The following is a 22,276-nucleotide window of genomic DNA, read 5'->3' as shown; positions in this document are numbered from 1 at the left end:
CAAGAGAAAAAAAATAAGAGGGGAGAGAGAGAGCGAGAGAGTGTACAAGTTATCTGAGCTCGGAGCTCTCACAAATCACTTTTTTGAACAGCAAGCTCTGACAGGCAGCGGGGGGAAACAGAGACAAAGGAAAGGTGTGAGTAGGGAGCTGTGTCACAGGTGTGAAGAAACAGTAGAGGGCATAAACGAGGTGACACCGGTGGATGGACGGAGGAAAAGCTGCGCTCCAGTTCCTCCTGCTGCTGCCGGGGTTTTCTGCTGCTGTGTCCGGATGGTTCTGTCTCGTAAAGAGAAGGTGTGTCTGATTCCTGAAAACTTCCTCCGGGACAGGGTTACCTTGAGACTGACACTCTTGCGCTTCGGATCGTAGGCCTGTTTGCACTTCTTTTACTCTGACGCAGTGTGCACTTGCAGATGATTCCTCCGCGTTATCATGAGAGCAGATAGAGAGGCAGCTGGCGTGACATTGACGCGTTGAAAGCTGGTTTAATGCAGCTGCGCTCAGATCACATGCTGTTATTTGTAAAAAGAGGTAGTCAGAGCTGAGAGTAATCCATGTTTGTCACATGTTTTTCTGCAGGAACAACCCTACTACTACTTTAGGGTGTATATTTCTCTTTTAAAAGTCTTTTGAGAATACTTATTTGATATTTAATCCACCCAGAAAAGTAATTTGTTGACTTTTGGATGGTACAGAAAGGACAAAAGGCTGTGGCAGGTTAATAGCCTCTAGGCACAGAGAGTGAGTAAGTCAGTGTCTGCCAGCACTCGTAATCATTTTCACTCATTGGGCTTCAGCTCTACTCACATTTGCTCCACTTGCCTCCGGGGACATGTAATAAGAGAGTGCTTACTGAGCAATACGGCACAGAGCTGACACGTGGAGAGGTATAAACTTGCTCTGAGTAAGACAGGATTACGCTAAATATTGCAGGTGGAGGACCGAAAATCACGATCTGGTCTGCGAATACAGAAGACGACTGAGAGCTGTCAGACCGTTTCTGACGGATGGGTGTTGGAGAAGTCATGCGAGTGTTTGGGGGGCTTTCTATGCTTGGATGAGCTTTATTTAGCTTTTGACAGCTCTGCTCTGGACTGGCTTCACAGTGCGGCTCGTCATTGGGTTACCTCTGTAGCTGACTCAGACTGGCTTAACTCTCGCCGTCTGCCTGCCCACTCCGATTCTCTCTCTACCTGCCCCTATGCAAACAAGACGAGTGTTCGGTGGTTTTCTCAGCAGTATAGGGACAGCTGGGGCACTTTTTGGACTCTCCACACTGCTGTAATTGTTCTGTTGTGTGTAAACACCTTGCGTCAGTCACACCTCTCCTCTGGAGTGATTCACTATTCCCAAAGCATCCCTGACTGGAGGCAGGCAGCAAAAGAAAAAGGTGAGGCAGGATTTGCTAACGCTCAAAGTGCAGAAGGTGCTGAGTTGTAAAGTTGCTACAATGAAGCTGGGATTCCTGCTGCTGATGGCTCTGCACATGCTGGACACCGTGTCCAGCATGTCCACATGTAAGACTGTGGACCTGGAGATAGTGAGGCAAAAGCGCATCGAGGCTATTAGGAGCCAGATCCTCAGCAAACTGCGTTTGCCTAAAGCTCCTGAGCCAGAAGAAGCTGGAGACAAGGAGGATATCCCCACCAACCTGCTGTCCCTCTACAACAACACCAAGGACATGCTGAAGGAGCAACAGCTCGAGTCCCAGATCACCATCTCCCAGGAGCAGGAGGAGGAAGAGTACTTCGCCAAAGTGCTGAACAAGTTCAACATGGCGAGTAAGTACAAGTTAAAAGGCAAGAGGACATAAATCATGAATCCTAGAGCACTCTTACCCATTTTCAAGAATGAGGGCAATTGTTGACGGCCTAAGGATGGCTGTAAGAATGTCAGATAATTATATGGCTGTTATTTATGGTCCTGCATTCACCGGCACTCGCAGCATGTTGCACAACACGTCGAACACAGAGCAGAGTTTGGAGAGCCAAAATCTCTTTGCTTGAAAAAAGAGATCCGTGACCTTCAAACTGCCAAACAACTCACTCAACTTTTAGTGGAGTTCAGAGAATCTGGAGCAAGATAGCTGCCAAATTGATGATGAAATTTGCTTTCTCATAAACGTCCAAAACTCACAGAGGAACTAAAGTGTCTGATAATGATATCTAACCCAACTTCACCATATTCCTAGCCTAGCCTAGCCTTCCTATATAAAATTCTGCTCAACTCTCATCTCCCTTCATCTGGGATTTCTCCCATTCAACTCGATTTGTCTGGTTGAATTTCAACCAATCAGGAAATGAGGTTGATTTTCTGAGTTGTTTTAGAATTATAGTCCGCCTCTATCTTTAGAAACATCAGCGGACGACGTGAATGAAGCCGTTCAGTCCGTGTTGGTCACACTTCCAGATATTGAATTAACATTAACAGCCATTTTTTCAGCTTGGCACTTCATTCATCGCAGTGGAGGATGGTTGTTTGCAGTGCAGGCAATTTCCCACATGCTTCATAGAGTCAAACCGCCGTATTACATGTGACACGGGAAAACATTAGCGTTTGTACACATTAATACATACATTTGAAATAGCTACAGCAGAAGCTAACATCTTCAGGCTTCTTTATTTCCAATCATCTTGGTCAGACGGCCAATCAGCAGAAAGGAAAATGAACAATGCTCCTGGAATGGTAGCAATGGCATGTCACGTAGAATTGCATCTAGATATTCCTGCTTCTAAAGCTACATTTTCTTTTAAATATTTTAGATATAATGTATGTTTAAAAAAAAACACAAATTGGAGGACTTTTTGCTAAAAATTTGAAGTTTTGCATCAAAGAAAAATTGACCACTAATAGGCTGTGTAAGCTAATAGTCGCATACTTTTTTGCGTTTTGTACTTTCAAATATTGCAACAACTTATTGACTGAGGTTGCTTGTAGAGTGATAGTTTTAATGAAATGTAAGTATCCAGTCTCAAAGGGAATTTAAATGAAGGCCAATAAACTGCTTTTGTGGTGATTTCTGAGTTTAATATTCTGAGAATCCATTTTGGATTTTGAGGTCAGGGAGTTCTGACTTTAGCAAACAAAGTTTTCCAACCTGACATCGAAAAATATAAACTTTAGGTTAAAATTGGAATCCTTAATGAAACCATATCCTTGAATATGGTTCCTTAAAACTTCCAGTCTTTGTAGTAGAACATGGAAAACATACAACATTGTAATTTGTTGTTAAATGAAACGCTGGTTCAGATCATGTGAAGTTGCTAAAAGAAACAGGAACATTTTGACACTGAGGTGGAAAAACTCCAGATTTACCTCATGAGAAAGGCACCAAATGACCAAAACGACCTATAAATTCCTTCACCATGCGCACATCTTCTGATCTGCGCTCAACATCTTTTCTGGCAGCTTTATGAGATCAGAGATCACACAAGTTACAAGTTGGCTGCACATGATTTGATGCGCTCCACTGCTTTCATGATATCCACCTCTGTTTTTTCTTTGTTTTGTTTTTTACGACTTCATTAACACACTTTACTTGGCGTGGCTGCATCTGCTGTTTGCACAGCCAAATGGTCTTGGGCTGTAATTGTGCAATGGCTCCCAAGCTATTATGATAAACATAATTTTTTGGTTTGGTTTCAATGCCCCATTGTTCTCTGCATGCCTGTACGCCTCACTTTATCAGGCAGGCATACACATCCCCCCCTTCGCCTTTATCCGCCACATCAAAAGAAAGGCTTGAAGTGGATGGACCATGCTCAGGACCAAAAGGGAGAACAAAGACACTCTCAAAACGAAGGGCACAATTTTGTTCTGCTCAAATGACAACCAAAGACCAAGATTGTAAACAAAACACTGCAAAAAAAACCTCATTCGTACCAAGTATTTTTGGTCTAGTTTCTGGTGCAAATATCTGAGTACAGTTGAAATAAGACAAAACTAACTTACAGTAGCTTTTCAGCAATAAATAACAGTTTGTTTTAAATCAATAATTCCTTCATATTGATGAAAAAGTTTTAGTTCAACTGGCAGATTATTTCACTTATGAAAAGGGAAAATGTCCTGTTAGCGATGCATTAGTCCGATATTAATATCTGTATTGGTCCTGATAATAAGGAAAATTCTAGATCAGGTGACAATGTGTCCGATCCATCAGGGCGGATCTATTCAGTCTAATTCTACGTTTTGTCCTCTGAGTGACGTCAATTATTCACTTTACATTATATTTAAAGGTCTTAATTGCACTTTCTGAACCATTTGAAAGAAGATTTGTTTCCGTTTATTTTTTAACATGTTGGAACAAATTTGAGTTTCTTTGTTAATTATTTTTGCTCCTAATTGCAGATTAAACTCATTTTTACATGTTTGACCAGTAGCTTGTGAAGCTATTGGTGTATTTAAGCGTGCTGTACTGGTGCAGCGGTATGAAATAAATTTGTAAATCAGTATATTTATGTCTGTGTTTAAAAAAGAAGTGTTTTAAGTTCTGTTTTTCTGTATCGGATCGATATTGGCCGATACTAAACCTAAGATATCGGTAGTGAAAAAGTGGATAGGTGCATCCCTCGTTATAAGGGAATAATCTGCCAGTGGAAATAGTCATTTTTCTTCATTAAGGAATTATTTACCTAAAACAAGCTCTCATGTCTTTCTAAAAGTTATTTATGTTAGTTTTGTTTTATTTGAAGTATAATAAGGTATTTTCAGCAGAAAAAGACGCCTGTACTTGGTGAGATATTGTGTTTTGCAGTTTGGAGTGCGATCCCTCTCTCTGCTGTTTTCTCTTTTGCTTTCCGTTTTTCACACAGTTGTGTTGTCCCCCAGGGATTGGGAATTTCCGACACTGTAACTTGAGAAATTGACGTCTTGTTTGCTTATTGTGTCGCTTGCACTCCATCATATCTCTCCCCAGTGATTTCCCTTGAATTCCCACATCTCTTTAGCAGCGATGAACCTTTTTCTGTCCCTCTCTCGGCCTCTGGTGCCCCCGTCTCTCTGCTTCCGGAGCGTTCTATCGGAGCGTTAGCAGCATGTTTGTGATGCGGCAGCCTGGCAGGAAGGAAGGACGGCTGATGGCCACTCGGAGGCTGACTGACTCAGGTCCGGTGCGAGCGTTGCGTTTCCTCTGAATGCCAGAGAGGGAACATCCGCCAGCGTCTTGCCTCGCACCCCAGTCGAATCTCCAGATCTGTCAATACTTTTCATGCTTATTCCAAAAAGTAGAGGTTGTTTGTTAAGATAAAAAAGTAGAGAAAATGGTTCCACTTCTGCTTTTCTGACTGAATTGCCACATTGTGGTTTAAGTTTACGGACCTTTGGTTTCATTGGCACCTCTGATAAACTCAAGCAAAGAAAACAACAACTTTTAAAATTTGGTCGCAGTTTGTCTTATTTTTAATGTTGCAGTTGTAGAGGCTCTTTTCTTATGAAGACTAAAACATTTCTGCCATGCAGAATGTTCTCTTGTCTTTCCCATGTTGAAGGAAATAGATCTGCGTCATGCTGTTTGTATCCCACAGAAAATGGAAGTAATTGATTATTAAATGCATGTTGATTCACTTCAAATTAAATAAATACATAATTAATCCCAAAGGGAAATTAAACACTTTAATTAAATAATAATAGTTTATTTATTTATAATGTGTTAGTATAATATAATAATTATTAAAATATTTAAATTAATTATTTAATTATTAAATTTAATATTCTATTTATTAATTTAAATAATTTAATAAAATAAATAATGTTTCCTGGACACTTATTGGTATGAAAAGCAGAGCAGAAATAAATAGAAGGCATTTGTTTATTTTAGATGCAGTTTTATAGACACACAACTAAAAATAAATGTATTAAATAAATCAGAACATGTTTTCTGATGAAGTTCATTTGTCACATTTAAGCCGATATTCAGCAGACTTTTCATTAAACCTAAAATGTTATAAAATGTTTTTTATTGGTCTGATGCAATATTCTAATTATAAATGTCATGTTTTTATTTCTGTAAGCAGAAAATCATCAAAAATAACAAAAAATAAAGGCTGAAGAATAAAAGTCCAGGGCTGGACCAAGCCTTTTTGGGACCCTAAACGTATTTTCATTTGGGCCCCCCAGAGCCCCCCATGATACCAACATGTCAGCACCAGAACTGTCAACAGGTCTCGTCTTTTCCAGCCATTGTTTCTGTTTATTAGGACAACTTATGGTAAAGGTGTGTAAAAAACAAATACTTCTTTGTGGTACCATAATCAAATGTTGCCAAATATTGAATGTTTGGTTGCCAGGGATTCATTAAATACAGAAATGTATTTTATTTATTCATTATCAAATCTGCCGAATGACTCACTCTTTCCAAAGATATAAAACCGCTGGAGGCAAAGCGTATTTGGGTGCAGAGCATTTCAAAACGCAATCGTTTTAAATCTTTATTGTGGTAATTTCATCATGGATTAGGCTAAATTCCTGCAGCCACATCCGTCCGTCAGGAGACCACACAGATTCACCTCTCACATAATTCTGCTCTTTCTCCAAGAGCACAGCAGCAAACACAAAAGGACAGTTTGTCCAGAAAGTAGTTTGCTGACACGGAACGAGTGTCTTTTTGTTACATAAAGCAGGAGAAATGGCGGAGCGTCATCCGTGCATCGGTGAAGGAAGCATAAAGGCGGCAGACGTTTGGCCAGCTGCTGGAATCTGATTCCTCCCACTGGTAATTACAGAGCTGTCTCCCAACCTGTCACAACAGCTGTCCTGGCTTACCTGCGGATAGGCCCTAGTTCAACACACAAATCCCTCCCCCGCACCCATGTGAGGCAGGACAGGGTTCATTATTACAGTCCAGCATGAAGCAGAAGAACTGAACAAAATGGACATCAGGTAACCGGAGGGATTCACCGTTCCTGGTGTCAGAACGCTGCAGCAGCTCTGGACTTCCAGAGATTTATTCTCTTTTCAAACTTTCATTCCTGCCTTTTCTTGGAGGAAAATATCTGTTTCATGGACAACTGGTCCTTCTTGTTTTGGATACTGAGTAGTTGGGCTGATTTTTGGCAATATTTTTCATATTCCTGCTGTTTTGCTGTGATGCGTAACCATAGCAACAGAGTGGTTTACGACAGGGACCAGCTGATTAACATCATTTCCCTTCGGGATCAATAAAGTACTTTTGAATTTTAATTTGAAAGAGCAGCTCTATTTTAACGTATTCTTACTCAAGTAAAAGCAAAAGGTAGCCGTCCAAGAAATGACTCAGAGTAAAAAAAGTATTTGGTAAAAACTCAAGTACTGATAAAAAAAAAAAAAATAAATAAAATTTTATATATATATTTAAGAATTACATAATCAGACGCACCAAAATACAAAGTTATGCTGAAATGTTGGCATTTTAAAGACAAATAATATAATTACAAATTCAGACGAAAGAAAATCAAATTCAAAATAAGTTTATTTCAATATAAAACTTAAAAAATAAAAACATAATTATGAAAATAATGTCATAATAAAATGAGAAGAGAGTCGTAGCATTACAATAATATCACAATATTGCAAATTTATTCTCAAAATATTCCAACTTTATTCTTGTAATTTTATGGCTTATTTTTATTGTTATGGTCCTAGTGCATAGAAAAATTAAGTAAAAGTTAAAAGTACATTTTTTTTCCAAAAAGCAACTCAAGTAAATGTAACATAGTAAATATGACTAATTACTGTCCAACAAGGTGCAACAACAGCATCAAAATATATATGTTCACACCAAAGATTCAAGTTTTAGAAATATGTATATAAAAAACAAAATTAACAATAATTATACTCACAAGATTGACAAAAATCTGAAATAAAAATATCATTCATGTAGATATGCATATTGAATAATCATTTAGCATTTTAAAATCATCACATGCACCAAAATATTATAGAAATATTGGTATTTTAAAGACCAAAATGAACATAATTCATATAAATAACATAATTACTATGCAAAAGCATTTTTTTAAATTTCAAAATCAGTTTCTTTCAATATAAAACTTGCTCTTATTTTGTTGAAAAGTTACTTCTAAGCTAGTTTTGTTTTATCTGCTCTATTTGTCAATGTGGATAAATGAATGTGTAACAGCAGAAATGTTAATAAAAATGATTAAAAACGGTGCAGAGGCCAGCAGGGATGTCAGGACTGAGTTTGTTGGAAGCAGTGATGGTTTCTAGGAGGAAGGATCTACGGTAACGCTGCTTTGTGCACTTAGGATGCTGCAGTTTGACTCTGCAGGAGAACAAAGTCCAATGAATGCTTTGCGTTGGATTAAAAGTAGGTTGATGTTTGTGGTTCTAGTTACTCCAAAGCTAAGAATGTAGAAATGTCATGAAGACGAGGGGCCGCAAAAATCCCGCAGATGGCCGCAAATGGCCCCCGAGCCGCACTTTGGACACCCGTCCACTAAGGCGTGTGAAAGTAGAAGCGAGGATAAAGTTTAGCTGTAAACTCGCTGCAGCAGCCAATATTCTTCTTAAGGGAAGTGACTTAGTTTCCTGTTTCTGAAGCAGTTCTGTTAACTTTTAACCCAGTTCACTTCAGCTTGCTGTCGCCATACTTTGATTTAAAGCCTCATGCACTGCAAAAACACAAAACTATTTCTGGTCTAGTTTCTAGTGCATATATCTTAGTGCACTTGAAACAAAATGAAAACAAACCCATAAGTAGCTCTTCAGAAGGAAATAGAAGTTTGTTTTAAGTAAATAACTCCTTAATGTTGATGATAAAGTTTTAGTTCCACTGGCAGATTATTTCATTTAAAACAAGAAATTTTTCCCCTTGTTTTAAGTAAAATAATCTGCCAGAGGGACTAGAACCGGGTTGCTAGGTAACGGGCTGGGCTTGGCTGGGGTTGCTAGGTAACGGCGGAGTGGAATATTCCACCAGTGGAACTAGAACTTTTTCATCAATATTAATGGATTATTTACCTAAAATAAACTCATATTTCTTGCTGAAAAGTAACTTGTAAGTTTGTTTTGTATTATTTTAACGGTAATCAGATAATGGCAGTAGAAACTAGATCAAAAACACAAAAGCTTACCTGATCTAATTTAAGCTCGTAATTTTTCACGAACATTAAAGAATTATTGACTTAAAACAAGATCCTGTTTCTTGCTTACAAATAGCTTTGCTGCAAGATATAGAGGTTGTTTTAAGTCAATAATTACTTAATGTTCATGAAAAATTACTGGCAGATTGTTTCACTTATAGGAGGGATAAATGTCGTTACAAATGAAATAATCTAGAACTTTTTCATCAATATTAAGGAATTACTGACTTTAAAAAAAGCTCCCATGTTTTGCTGAAAAGTAACTTATAAGTTAGTTTTGTCTCATTTCAAGTGTGATAAGACCTTTGCACTATAAGCCAAAGCTACTTGGTCAGGCTTTGTGTCTTTGCAGTGCGTTTCCATTCTCGCGCTCTGATCATTTCGCCTGCATTCTGGGTGGGACTGACCTGCAGAATGTCAAAATCTCATTTCCCGTTGCGCTCCACATCGGCGCTTTTTCAGTTTCACTTTGGCCCCCTTTAACAACGTCTGAGGCGAAGCGTTCGCGGCATCGACGGGGGGAGTCGTGGTGCAGCTCGGGTGGAGCGTGCACAGTAAGTATGCGGAGCTGGGCTGGGTTCGTGCCGGAGAGCTCCCGGCTTTGGCAGGATCAGGCAGAGCAGAGGATTTGGTCCAGCGCCAGACATCGCATTGATATATGTACATCTCCAGTTCCTTCACACTCCCTCTCACACCCTATATGTGTTCACCCTGTTCCTGCATGCTTTCACTGCAAAAACACTAAATCTTACCAAGTGTTTTCTGTTTCTACTGCAAATATCTTGAAATAAGACAAAACTAACCTAAAAGTGACTTTTCAGTAAGATACAGGAGCTTGTTTTAAGTCAATAATTCCTTAATATTGATGAAAAAGTTCTAGTTCCTCCAAATTATTTCACTAATAATTATTGACTGTGCGTTTGACTTTGTTTTTATGATGCAAAGCATTTTGAAGTGCCTTGTTGCCTTGTATCGCTGTCAATCATACTCATGCATGTTACTAATGGTGGAGAAACAACTTACTGATACAGGAAAACTATTTATTTGCCGGTAACACAACAGGCTATGCTAGCTGTAGCGGTAACAGAGAGCATGATGGGGGTAAGCAGCGCCACACGGAGGGTGATTGGCAGCAATAAGACCCTCCTCCTGCCTCTGATTGGTTGTTTTTACTGGGATAAGGCAGAGGAGCTCGGTTTTTTTCAGATTATCTGTCTCGTATATTACTGACGTGGTGAAGGTTTAAACAAATATATGACAATAGTTTTCACACTGCAGCTTTAAAACAAGCTCCTGTATTTTGATAAAAAAGTAACTAGAAAGTTTATTTTGTCTTATTTCAGATATACTGAGACATTTGCACCAGAAACAGACAAAAGATAAGATTTTGTGTTTTTGCAGCGTTAACTGCGTCATCTTTATGTTTTAACTTTTGATAATCTCTCCGTCCTTTGGCTCCCATCGGTTCCTCCGTCTCGTTATCTCCTGTACAAACTGCATGAACCTGCAGATGAGTGCTGCTGGATCCATCAGTAGCTTCTGATCAAACATTCCCCTAATGCTCCCGCTTGTCGTGTTGGAGGAAGACGCAGGGATTACAGTTGCTGCTGCGCTTTGAGAAAACAAAACTCTCAGCTGTAGCAGCTGGAACAGATAAATGTTTGGCTTTAGCTAAGATCATTGTGTAACACTGTGAAATCTGCAGATGGCTATTGATGGCTGGATTACGACAGAAGCATTTCAGTAACAAAAACAATGATTCTAAGACATGCAGACTGGCAGGATGCAAATGTTGGAACAAAGGCTTAAATTCCTCCAAACTGACACAAGAAGTGTGAAAAGCACCAAATGCAGGAGGTGAAAATGCTTTAAGCCTGAAAATAAACGTTTGCAGAAACTAGATGCTCCAACGCCTGAATGAAAATCGGTGTTTGCAAAAGAGCACGCCTTGTTAACTAATATTTGACTTTAAACTGGATGAACTTTCTGTCTAATGAATTAATCAGATCAGTGAAGCGCAACCTGCAGATGCTCAGGATGAGGAGAAAAATGTTTTTATAGGAAATAAGTCCCTTAGGTTTGGTTCATTTTTATTTATTGTTTTCTTGGAGTGAAAATCTTGATAAAAGTAAAACGTCTGAGTTATTGTACTTCCATTTGCAGTAATAGTGAAACTGTTTTACAGAACATTGCACAAATAATACATACATCCCTAATTGATTTCAATATTCTGGCTCCTCACTTTGCTGTTCACACACTGTTTAGTTAAATGGTCTCTTGTCTTCCCCATTTTGCAGAGGGGCCAGTAGAAATGAGGCTCCGTTTTATTTTCACTTTGCGTAAAGTGAAAAATGTTCCGGCTACATTTTATAGGAATATTAGGGGTTCTACTAATTGTGGTAAAACATTAATAAATGTGATTTTTTTTCGTAATAAATAAGATTTTAGGTTTGGATTTTTAAAAAAACTCCTCAAAAATGTTTGAGATTGTGCTGCAGATGCGGGAAAGTTTAGGTGACTAGTTCTTTTATTTAAGCATTTTTCTGCCATCAGGGGGAAATTTCTTACAAAAAATATGTTTTTCCATCTTTCCCCTGTTGAATTTGATCAAAAATATTTTTTTACATCAATAAATCCTCCTTGGACACAGAAACAAATTAATAAAGTTATGAATTTAAAAAGAGATTACATTCATTTAATAGAATCTCAGCTAATTGGAGCAACAGATCACTTATAAAGCTGAAACGATTAATCACATTTATCGTGATTAATCAATTATTGAAATAATCGTCAACTAATTAATCAATAACTGGAGTTTAGGGACTCAAGAAGGTCACAGTCAGAGCAGAAATAAAACTGTTTATTTCCATTTTAATGGATATCTAATACTATATATGAAAAACTTAAGTGCTTAAAAGAAAAATCTGTAGGATATGCTAATTTTTAATACGATTAATCGATTAGTCATCAGAATAATCGATTACTAACATAATCAATGGCTGCAGCCCAATTTGTATTTTAATGTGTATTTATTATTCCACTCTCCTCACTTATAAATGAGTTTATTTTAGGAATTTTTATTTATTTTTGCCAGAGATGCCAATAACTTAGCAGGGCGCTGTGTAATTTCAGTGTAATCTAAATAAATCTTAAATAACAAATTTGCCATCAGTTTCCAAGCAAAGCTGCAACCGTTTTGACTTTACATGTAATTATAATAATAATATATATGAGGACAAACTGACAGAATAACTAGTTTAGTTAAAAAGGATCATGCATGGAGAGAGACGGCAGCTCTGGGGAATCCATCTGGTGTTTGACGGATGGGTTTCGGCAGACGCTTCAGTTTCCATGGAATATTTTACAGACGGCTCTGAGAGTCGACCCGTCCGGAACCGGCTGAAAAGACGACCCAAGCCAACATAAGCATGAACTAGTTTGGTGCAACACTTAAAGAGTACATTCTGTTATTCCTGTTTTGAAAGGAGCTTAAAGCAAAACTACGACGGCGCGTTGGGGCAGCTGGAGAAAAAACAGAGCAAATTTCCACCAAAACCAAAAATTGATCCCAAAAAATACCTAGAAAAAAAGTTTTACTCATGTGTCTGAAAAGTTGAACATTTGCTAGAAAAACTGGGAAATTTTGAGATTAATCTAAAACATTTGCTAGGAACAAAGCCAAGTAAGTTCTGAGTTTGAAAAGTAAAAAATTTGCTAGAAAAATCTGAATTTTTTTTTAGAATTTAACCTAAAATGTTTTTAAGAAAACAGAAATGTGAGTTTGAAAGTTGAACATTTTCTAAAAATGTTTTCAGATTAGTCTAGAAAAAATTACAAGTAATTTCTGAATTTGAAAAGTTGTTTAATTTGCTTGAAAGAACTCAAAACTTTTTTGTTTCATCTAAAAAAAAGTGTCTAGAAAAAGGAAATTTCTGAGTTTGAAAAGTTGAAATTTTTTAACTTTTGAAATTGAGAATCTACCGAGATTTTCCAGAAAATTTCTGAGGTTAATCCTAATATTTCTGAGGTTTTTTCATGCACATATTTGACTTTTCAAACTCTGAAATTTCCTTTTTTTTTTTTATTTCCGTATTTTTTTGTGCATTTCCTTCTTACCTAACAAGCCTAATACACCATCTTAAAAAACAGCAAACAATCCAGTTAAGTGACGTTTTTCCTCCTGGAATCCAAAATGAAGCCGGCAGTCTTGAGTATTTCAATCATTATTTTCAACCCAGAAGTAAAAATCTGCCTTTGAGAAGCTTCTTCTTATTGGCCCAAGCCAAACAATTACTGACCTGCGTGTGTTTTCTTACTCACAGGCAGGAACAGCACGGAGAGGACCAAAACGATGTTCTTCAACATTGCAGAGATCCGTAACACTGTGGGCAATTTCCAGCTGCTCACCACTGCAGAGCTGCGGATGCTCATCAAGAAACCGTCCATAGACAAAGAGCAGCGCGTGGAGCTGTACTACAGCACCGGAGCCTCGTTCCGCTACCACGCCTCCCGCTTCGTGACCAACGCGCTCAAAGAAAAATGGCTCTCCTTCGACATCACCGAACCTCTGCAGCAGTGGCTCCAGGGCCAAGGTGAGGCGACCGTTCTTCCCGACCCGTGTTCCTGGTCGAGCCCCGGGTTAGGCTGAACGTTTCTCCGTCGTATTTGTTTTCCAGAGGATGAGCAGAAGTTCGAACTTCGCGTGTTCTGTGAATGCGAGCAGCAGACAGCCGCCACGTTCAGCTTCTTCGTGTCGGGAACGGACAATAAGCGAGGAGACAAAGCCACCATGGAGTTGATGATGGAGCAGCTGCCGTACATCCTGACGATGTCCATCCCGAAGAACATGAGCAGCCACCTCACGTCGCGCAAGAAACGCTCCACCAGCGGACAGGAGACCTGCACAGCGTAAGCGACGCCGCAGACTTCACAGAACCGCTTATGGAAAACACTTGAATCAACTTTAACAGCTTTAACCAGGATCTGTTATCCAAAACTCACGTTTTTAAAGTTTCCTGCTTCCATTTGGGTTTCTACTGATTCTAAGAACACTCGGCCGGGTTTTGGCATTAAGTTAATGTTTTATGGTGTCTGGAAAGTGACCCGTTTCAAAAACGCCATCAAAGCCCACCCTGTTACCTAGCAACCCCAGCAGAGTCCCGTGGTAACCTAGCAACCCAAGCAGAGTTCCGCCCGTTACCTAGCAACCCCAGCAGAGCTCCAGCACACTTGGTCAGCTGGTTTTACTGCTGTACAATGTCTGCTGGAAAAGGCAAGTGTTTTGATGTTGACTTACCATCCAGAAATCACTTTCTGCATCCTTGTTGGTTGTGCAGGAGGCTCCACTTCTGCTTTTCAAAGATGTACGGTCCACTGCAAAAAAAAAAAAAAAAAAAAAATAGGCAAAAAAAAAAAAAAGAGCACATTTTTTTGGTCTACTTTCTAATGCAAATATCTTAAAATAACAAAACTAACGTACAAGTAATTTTTCAGCAAGATAAATGTTTTGTTATACGTGAAATTATGATTAATTTTCTTAACATTTGTTGGGCTGGGAAGTGTGGGAAGCAGAGGCGCAAAAAGTGGGTGTGCAATGTATGCAACGCATAGGGGCGCTGCACCAGAGGGGGCGTCAAAACCCCGTCTGGAGGCGGCGGCGCCCCGATGATGCCTTCGCATACACCTCACCGCGCCCTTACCCTCCTTCACCTCGCGCACATGTAAATATAAATGTAGCGAGTTTTACCTTTTCACATGTCTTCGTCTGGGGGGGAGGGGGCGTTAACATACGGTCGCTCATACGGATATAGAGCGACCGTATGTTTTCTACGCTCCTTCACCCTTATGTACCTTCCTTTGGGGGTTGGGAGGGCCATTTATGTTTTCGCATCCACCTGAATAATATGTAGTTGCGCCCCTGGTGGGAAGCAGCAGCATGTCAAACATGTCATTGATAAGATGGCGTCACTCTTGTGATGCAACGTGTCTCCATTGCAGTTTTGCAATGATACAACCGAAAAACCATGCTAGCGCAAAAACATTTTTTAGCTGACATTGTTGTTTTTCCCTGAAGCAAATTTATTTACGTAATTCCAATTTGGGCAATTTTATGGATAATGGAAACGAAGCTAGAGAATAAACACAAATTTTCCCCCTACAACTAAACATTAAGAGCCCTGGGGCTCCACAAGGTCGTGTGTTCAGCCCACTGCTGTTTACGTTGATGCCTCCACTCAGGACGTGAAACATGGATGAACGAGGAGGAAGTCGGGCAGCTGTAGGGTTCCTACATGGGAACAAAATGAGGACGCTCTTCTCTCCAGTGACTCCACTGGTATCGTGACACAAACCCGTCAGAGAAGTTCTGAGGAAACTGAAACAAGCGTCACTTCCAACTTCCCCACGGCTTTCCACAGAGTCTCGGAGTGACGAGCTGGATTTTACCGGGTTACTCCAGCTTTGAAATGTGAGGCGACCACTGCACTGCAAAAACACAAAACCTTAACAAGCAACTTTGGTCCAGTTTCTGTTGCAGATATCCCAGTACAAATAAGACAAAACTGACTCACACGTAACTTTTCAACAAGTCATTGGAGCTTAAGTCAATAATTTTATAACATTTTGTAAGTAAAATAATCTGCCAGTAGAACTAGTATTTTTACATGATATTAAGGAATTAACTTGGCTCCAATAGTGCGCTAAAAAGTTCCTTATTAGTTTTGTCTTATTTTATGTGCTCTAGGTTTTGTGTTTTTACAGTGCATATTTTGATTTCTCCGTGATTAGAAATAAACTTCAGATAGAAGAAAAATTACCTTAAAATCTCTGTAAATAAGTAAAAATATAAGTAACTACAATGGATGCACAACATTGGAATCGGCCATGTTAGTCTTTATTATATTTATATAAATAGATACATTTTTAATTTATTCACCAAGTAATGCATACTGATCAACAAAAGAGATAACAGGCAATAAATAAGACAAATAAAACAACATATTCAGGATAAACACACGACCAAATGTTTATGTGGGTTAGAATATGTTTTTCCTTTATCAGTTATTTCCTGATTATTAATATTTCAGCCGATTTTGATGTCCGATACTAACTCTGCTGTTTTGGCCAATATTTGATTTTTTAATTTAATTACTCAACTAAATCAGAATAACTGATCCACTTTATTTTATTGTGTAAAATAATAAACTGTTTTTTGTCTCATTTATATTCTCCAGCTCATTAAACCAATTATGTCAAGCAAAAAAACACGCTGGGTAAATCCAAGTAAAGGTTTTTAAATGATGATTGGTTTTATTCGGGCATGTTAAAGCTGCGTGAGAAAAAGTTATTGCCCTCCAAACCTTGTAACAGCTTGTGCCATCCTCAGACGCAAAACATCGGCTATTAAATGTTTGTGACGCCTGGCGGTGAGCAGCTTACCGCCCTGCAGAGACGTTTCAGCCCAGGCTGCTGCAAAGCGCCTTTAACTCAACCAGGGCGGCTAGTCGGACGTCGACCCAGTTCGAGTTTAAGGTCACAAACGCAACAGTGTAGCCAAAAATTATCCAAGAAATTACTCTAGTGAGAGTAAAAAAGTATTTGGTAAAAAGTTTAACCAAGTACTGAGTCACTGATCAAATCATCAATCATTTAATATTAAAAAATTACATCATCAGACAGATCAAAATACAAAAAGTCAAAAGGGGATTTTGGTATTTTAAGGACCAAAATGACAATAATTCATTTAAACAGCAAAAAATAACAAAATCAGGCAACAGAAAATGTCTCCAAATCAGTTTCTTTGAATGAAAAAATTTAGAAACTTTAACAGAAACTGCAGGTGTGTTTCTGTGTCTGGTGGATTTCTGGTTAAAACACATTTGTTTTTCATTCAGTGAGGAGAAAATCCAGAGATTTTACTGAAGTGAGAGCAGAAATACTTCAAAATAAAAGTAAAAATACTCCTAAAGGTACATTTTTCCAAAAAGATGCTAAAGTACATGTAACTAGTTACTAACTCTGTTTTCCTCATTCGGCATCAAGTAACTGATGCCAAATTTATTAGAGTAGTAAAAGAATAAATAGTTTTATACACTTAAGAAACATTTAAAACAGATTTTAAAAAAGAGAACAGCAGTAAAATATATTGAAATGTTCAAAGGTACCAACTTGTTCTTACAGCCACTACAGCATCGTTTAACACAGTACTATTCATGTTACTCTGGTTCCATTTTCATCCATAACTCATATTTACATTTCACACCTTTCCAGTTTTACCTCAGCAGTCGCATTCGTTTGGTTTTTTCTCTGCCCTGTGTGTCGTTTTTATTCCTGAATGAACACAGACCTTCTACTGCTCCATAAAGTGGCACCAGGCCGGCGTTGCTTGGTTCCACTTTATGGAGCCATAAAAGAGCCGGCGGTGGAGTCCTGCAGCCTGCAGCGCCTCAAGGCTCACCGCCGCTCCAGGTTTCCTCCATCTGCGGCTCTCGCTGCGGTTCGCCGGAGTCCAAACCCTTAGAAACGACTTCACACGCCGGCCCAGGCTGATGGCAACGTGGCTCCTCGTCTGTCCTTCAGTTGCTTTAGATCAGAGACGATAAGTTGCTGTTTGAGGTATTTGTAGCTGTTTAAGGGATTCGTTTTGGTTCTCACAGTAATGAGAGTTGGCATTGAACTCTTTCTGCAACATAATCACAGCTAATTAAGACAGATTTATATGATGGAGTATTAGGGCCAAAAAAATAAAAACAATTAGATTACGAGAGTAAAGTCATATTATGACTTTACTCTCGTGGACAGACAGAGGGCTTTTTGGGGGGGTTTTTGGATTGCGAACTCTTGATTTTCAGAAACGGTAGAATTCATCTTTTACTGAGACATATGTCTCAGTAACTTCATTACTGAAGTTCATTCTATTTTATTTTGACTTCTTATAGTATTTTGATTTTATTCTTGTAATATTCCGACTTTATTCTCGCAATATTCCGACTTTATTCTCGTAATATTCCGACATTATCCTCGTAATATTCCGACATTATCCTCGTAATATTCCGACATTATCCTCGTAATATTCCGACATTATCCTCGTAATATTCCGACCTTATTCTCGTAATATTCCGACATTATCCTCGTAATATTCCGACATTATCCTCGTAATATTCCGACCTTATTCTCGTAATATTCCGACATTATTCTCGTAATATTCCGACATTATCCTCGTAATATTCCGACATTATCCTCGTAATATTCCGACATTATCCTCGTAATATTCCGACTTTCTTCACGCAATACTCCCACTTTCTCCTCGTAATATTCCAACTTTATTCTTGTGATTTTATGACTTTGGTGTCTTTATAGTCTGTTCTTGTAGTATTTTTTTCAGTGTGGTCCTAATACTCCGTGGTAAATTTAGTAACGGCGACAGTCATATTTTCTATATTTACTCAGAGGCTCATGTTGGTGTAAATATAGAAAAATGCAAACATGCATCAAAGCTGCAGGCAAATCAGCATCAGCGGCTCATTTTCCCATTTCCTCGGTTTTGTAGAGTTAACTCTTGAATGGTCCAATGAGCGCCATCAGAGTGTAATGAAGCATAAAAAGAGTGTCAGTCAGAGGCTTCTTCAAATTTACTGTAACACAGACTGCTACAGGAGGCTCACAAACATCAGCATCTCCGACAAGTTACAACATTTCATTCTCTTTAGCGGAGTATTTTTAAATTAAATCTGCTAGTAGGAAAAAACAGTTTAACTGCACCACTGTATATATTTTGTTATCTGGTTCACATTTACTGCCGGGCAATAAATCAACTGTAAATGCCAGAGCAGGAAAGTTTATTATCTTATAAACTCTGTTTCTGTTACACTACAAAATAATTTATGCAAAAAAGCAGAAACTGAAACCCACTCAACTTACAATCCAGCTCGACTAATTTCAATGTCATTTGTTAAAGATTAAGCTTTGAATTTGCATTAAGTAAATTATTTCTGCAGTGAAGGTTTATTCCTCTGAATGTGTAATTTAAAAGCATGTGAATGTGTCTGTGGATGCAGGCAAACGGAGAACTGCTGCGTCAGGAGTTTGTACATCGACTTCAGGAAAGATCTGGGCTGGAAATGGATACACAAGCCCACAGGCTACCTGGCCAACTACTGCATGGGGTCATGCACGTACATCTGGAACGCCGAAAACAAATATTCCCAGGTAGGAACTAAATATGAAAATCACAAGAACAATCATTTTTAGGCTTATAAGCAGGCTTTACATCACGAAGAGCCAATGTTGGGTTCATAAGCTGCTCTAAGTAAATCAGATAAACAGCAGAGGCTCATCTGGCCTGTTCTTGTTCATTCATTCACATTTAATTCATTTTTTCAATAAAACTTTACAGATTAGCTTTGCAAAGAAGCCTTAAAAAGTGACTGAGTTAGTGCTTTAGCAGCCTAAAAAAATCGTACAAACCAATTGTTTAATTCCCAAATTTGGTAAACTTGTTTGATTACTTGTTGAAATGTTTTAGTTTCATCAAAGGATAAATTGGCTACAATTTTATTAATTTTGGGTGATCAGCAATTAGTGAAAATCAGGATCGGCGGGTCAGACTTTTTAAAGATCGGTGATCGGACAGGAAGCTGCGGCCGGCAGGGTGAGGCAGACGGACACGTCTTCATCTTTAGAGCTAAATATTTTACAGATAAATATTTAACAGATTGATTAACAATGATTCTGCTTTCTTCTTGGCTTTGGAGCAACTAGAACCATAAATATCAACCCACTTTTACTCAAATAAGAAAATAAGTTAGAAACTGTCAGTCCTTCTTGTAACACAATCGTGCAAAACCTACAATCATTAAACGTTGTTCCTGTTTATTATTGAGCAGATTTACTTAAAAAAAAAAGAATCCAAAGAGTTTTTTTAATTATTTTTGTGGCCCTGAAGTTCTTTAGTTTGGCCCTGATGGCAAACAGTTTGGATTAACAGGAGCTGCTGATCTGTTCATGTTTTTGTGTTCAGCAGGTTCATTTAAACTTTTTTGTGGGATTCCTGAGATTGTGTTTCTGTTTGTTTTGCAGATTTTGGCCCTGTACAAACATCACAACCCCGGCGCGTCCGCCCAGCCGTGCTGCGTTCCCCAGACGCTGGAGCCGCTGCCCATCCTCTACTACGTGGGAAGGCAACACAAGGTATCAATACGGCGGGTATTTTTAGATGTTTACGGAAAGTTACGAGGTGATTTACGGTTTATTTCTGCCTACAGGTGGAGCAGCTGTCCAACATGATTGTTAAGTCCTGCAAGTGCAGCTAAAAATACGCGGTGGCACAACGCTCTGCGTCTTCTGGAAACAAACAACAAAGGAGAATGTTGTTTCGATGCCCCAGAAAGGACAATGTGATCGTTTGAAGTGGATCTCCAGCGCTTTTTTTAAAGACTTTCTATTAAAATAATCAATATTTTTTCTGTATTTCTATTCAGAAATAAACAACAAAAAAAGATTTCCCCTACTAGCATAATTTAATTTATTTGTTGTAGAACTGTCTCAGCTGGAGATGAAAAATGACTTCTTACTCAAAGTTTGAACAGGAAAAACAAGAAAAGCACAGAAGGACCAAAAATAACCCTGATGGAAGAAGTTCTGTTTTCACAGATGGGACATTTCCATTTGTCACAGCAGCTTCCAGAGGTAACGGCAAAACGTGCCAAAGCCCAGGTGGAAAGCAGAGGTTGTTTGGGAATTTCCTGGAAGATAATACTGCTGCCAGTGCTTTCCATAAAAGAGAAGAAAAACCCAAAGGGATTGTCCATCCTGGGAAAACTCCCTGTGCCTGAAAGGCCGGGCCAGTCGGACAGCATTTCAGAGGAGCTGTCCATCTGTTACGTCATGATATTTGTTTTTTCAACATGTACAGCGTTCCCACCACCTCCCTGCGTTGTCAGGAAGTTTCTGCCAATAGCTTCCTGGTCCGTGAAGGTGACGGGTGTGAGAGCGATGACACCGTGTGGCGCAGCGTTTAAGACTTACAGTCTGCATGTTCGCTTTAGATGAAGAGGCTCAGGTTAGAGAAGCCATGCAGGCTTGTTTTGTTCATTCAGTCGTCAAGGTAAATTATTGCCTTTTTGTAGTTTTAAAAAGGAAGTTTTCATGTTCTTCTGAAATGTAAGTGTTTTTAAAGAGTTTATTCTCTGTTTTGCTTTGATTTAGCGATAAAAACATATTTTTCACTTTTCTGTGTTTTTACATATGAAAAACTGTTTGCAAATAGTAATTGAAAAAACAAATAAACTTTTTAAATTATGGCATTGACTGTATGAGGATTTTGTAAAAACTTCAGCATATTCCAGTGATACGTAAACATGTGCATATCACATGTTCCTCAGAAATCTGAGGAAATGAAAAAAGGAATCCGGAGAAGAAAAATCTGAATTCTGGGAAAATACGTGGAAATCGGGGAGAAAAATGATCAGAATCCTAAGAAGAAAAATCTGAATCTTGAGAGGGGGAAAAAAAGATTTCTGGGGGGAAAAAGTCAGAATGATAAGGAAAAACATCAGAATATTAAAGAAAAAACAAAATTCTGAAAAAAAAAAAAAAATCAAAATTGTTAGAAAAAGTCAGAATTCTGAGGGGAAAAATCTGAATAATGAGAACCCCACACCTCCCCCCCAAAAAACAAAAAACAAAAAAAAAAACTGAATTCTCAGGGAAAAAATTCAGAAACACGACTAAAGAAAAGAATCAGAATTCTGAGAGGAAAAAAAATCCAAAATTGAGAAAAAAGTCATTCTTTTCAGTGGCCCTACAATGAAAAAAAAAGGATTTCCATCTTTAAAAAATTGAGTTAATTTATGATATCTAATCAAATTAAGTTCATCAAACTTAATTCATTCATGTTTATTCAACATGACAATAAACTTTACATTTACCTGGATACATTTAATTTGATTACTTGTAACAAATTAACTCACTTTTTAAGTACTCTAATATGAACACTGCTGCTGTCAACAATTAGAAATGCAGTTCAGTGTTGCACTGGAACTTTTAATCTGGTTAGTTTGCAATAATGTTTCCAATAAACCTTAATAAAAACAAAGTGAACTCTATAATGCTTCTTTAAGAACAATTTTATTAGCTCTTACTGTCCTTAAAATGCCCTCTTGATGTTTCTTGGAAATACAAAACCATTTCGCTGACACTG

At 38.4% G+C, this 22,276-nt stretch overlaps 1 protein-coding gene across 1 annotated transcript; it reads left to right on the top strand.

Moving 5' to 3' along the window:
- tgfb1a (transforming growth factor, beta 1a) lies at window positions 1-21,679 on the top strand. The gene is made up of 6 exons (XM_014990762.2): window positions 1-1,782; window positions 13,401-13,670; window positions 13,755-13,986; window positions 19,134-19,284; window positions 20,155-20,265; window positions 20,340-21,679. Exons 1-6 carry the CDS (start codon window positions 1,452-1,454, stop codon window positions 20,385-20,387), a joined length of 1,143 nt encoding a protein of 380 aa, XP_014846248.2. The 5' UTR covers window positions 1-1,451; the 3' UTR covers window positions 20,388-21,679.
- Window positions 21,680-22,276: the final 597 nt, after the last annotated feature.

Source organism: Poecilia mexicana, unplaced genomic scaffold (genome assembly GCF_051168715.1).
Source record: "Poecilia mexicana isolate PSO_F unplaced genomic scaffold, ASM5116871v1 scaffold_13, whole genome shotgun sequence".
NCBI classification, from domain to species: domain Eukaryota; kingdom Metazoa; phylum Chordata; class Actinopteri; order Cyprinodontiformes; family Poeciliidae; genus Poecilia; species Poecilia mexicana.
This window is presented reverse-complemented; position numbering and strand designations above follow the sequence as displayed.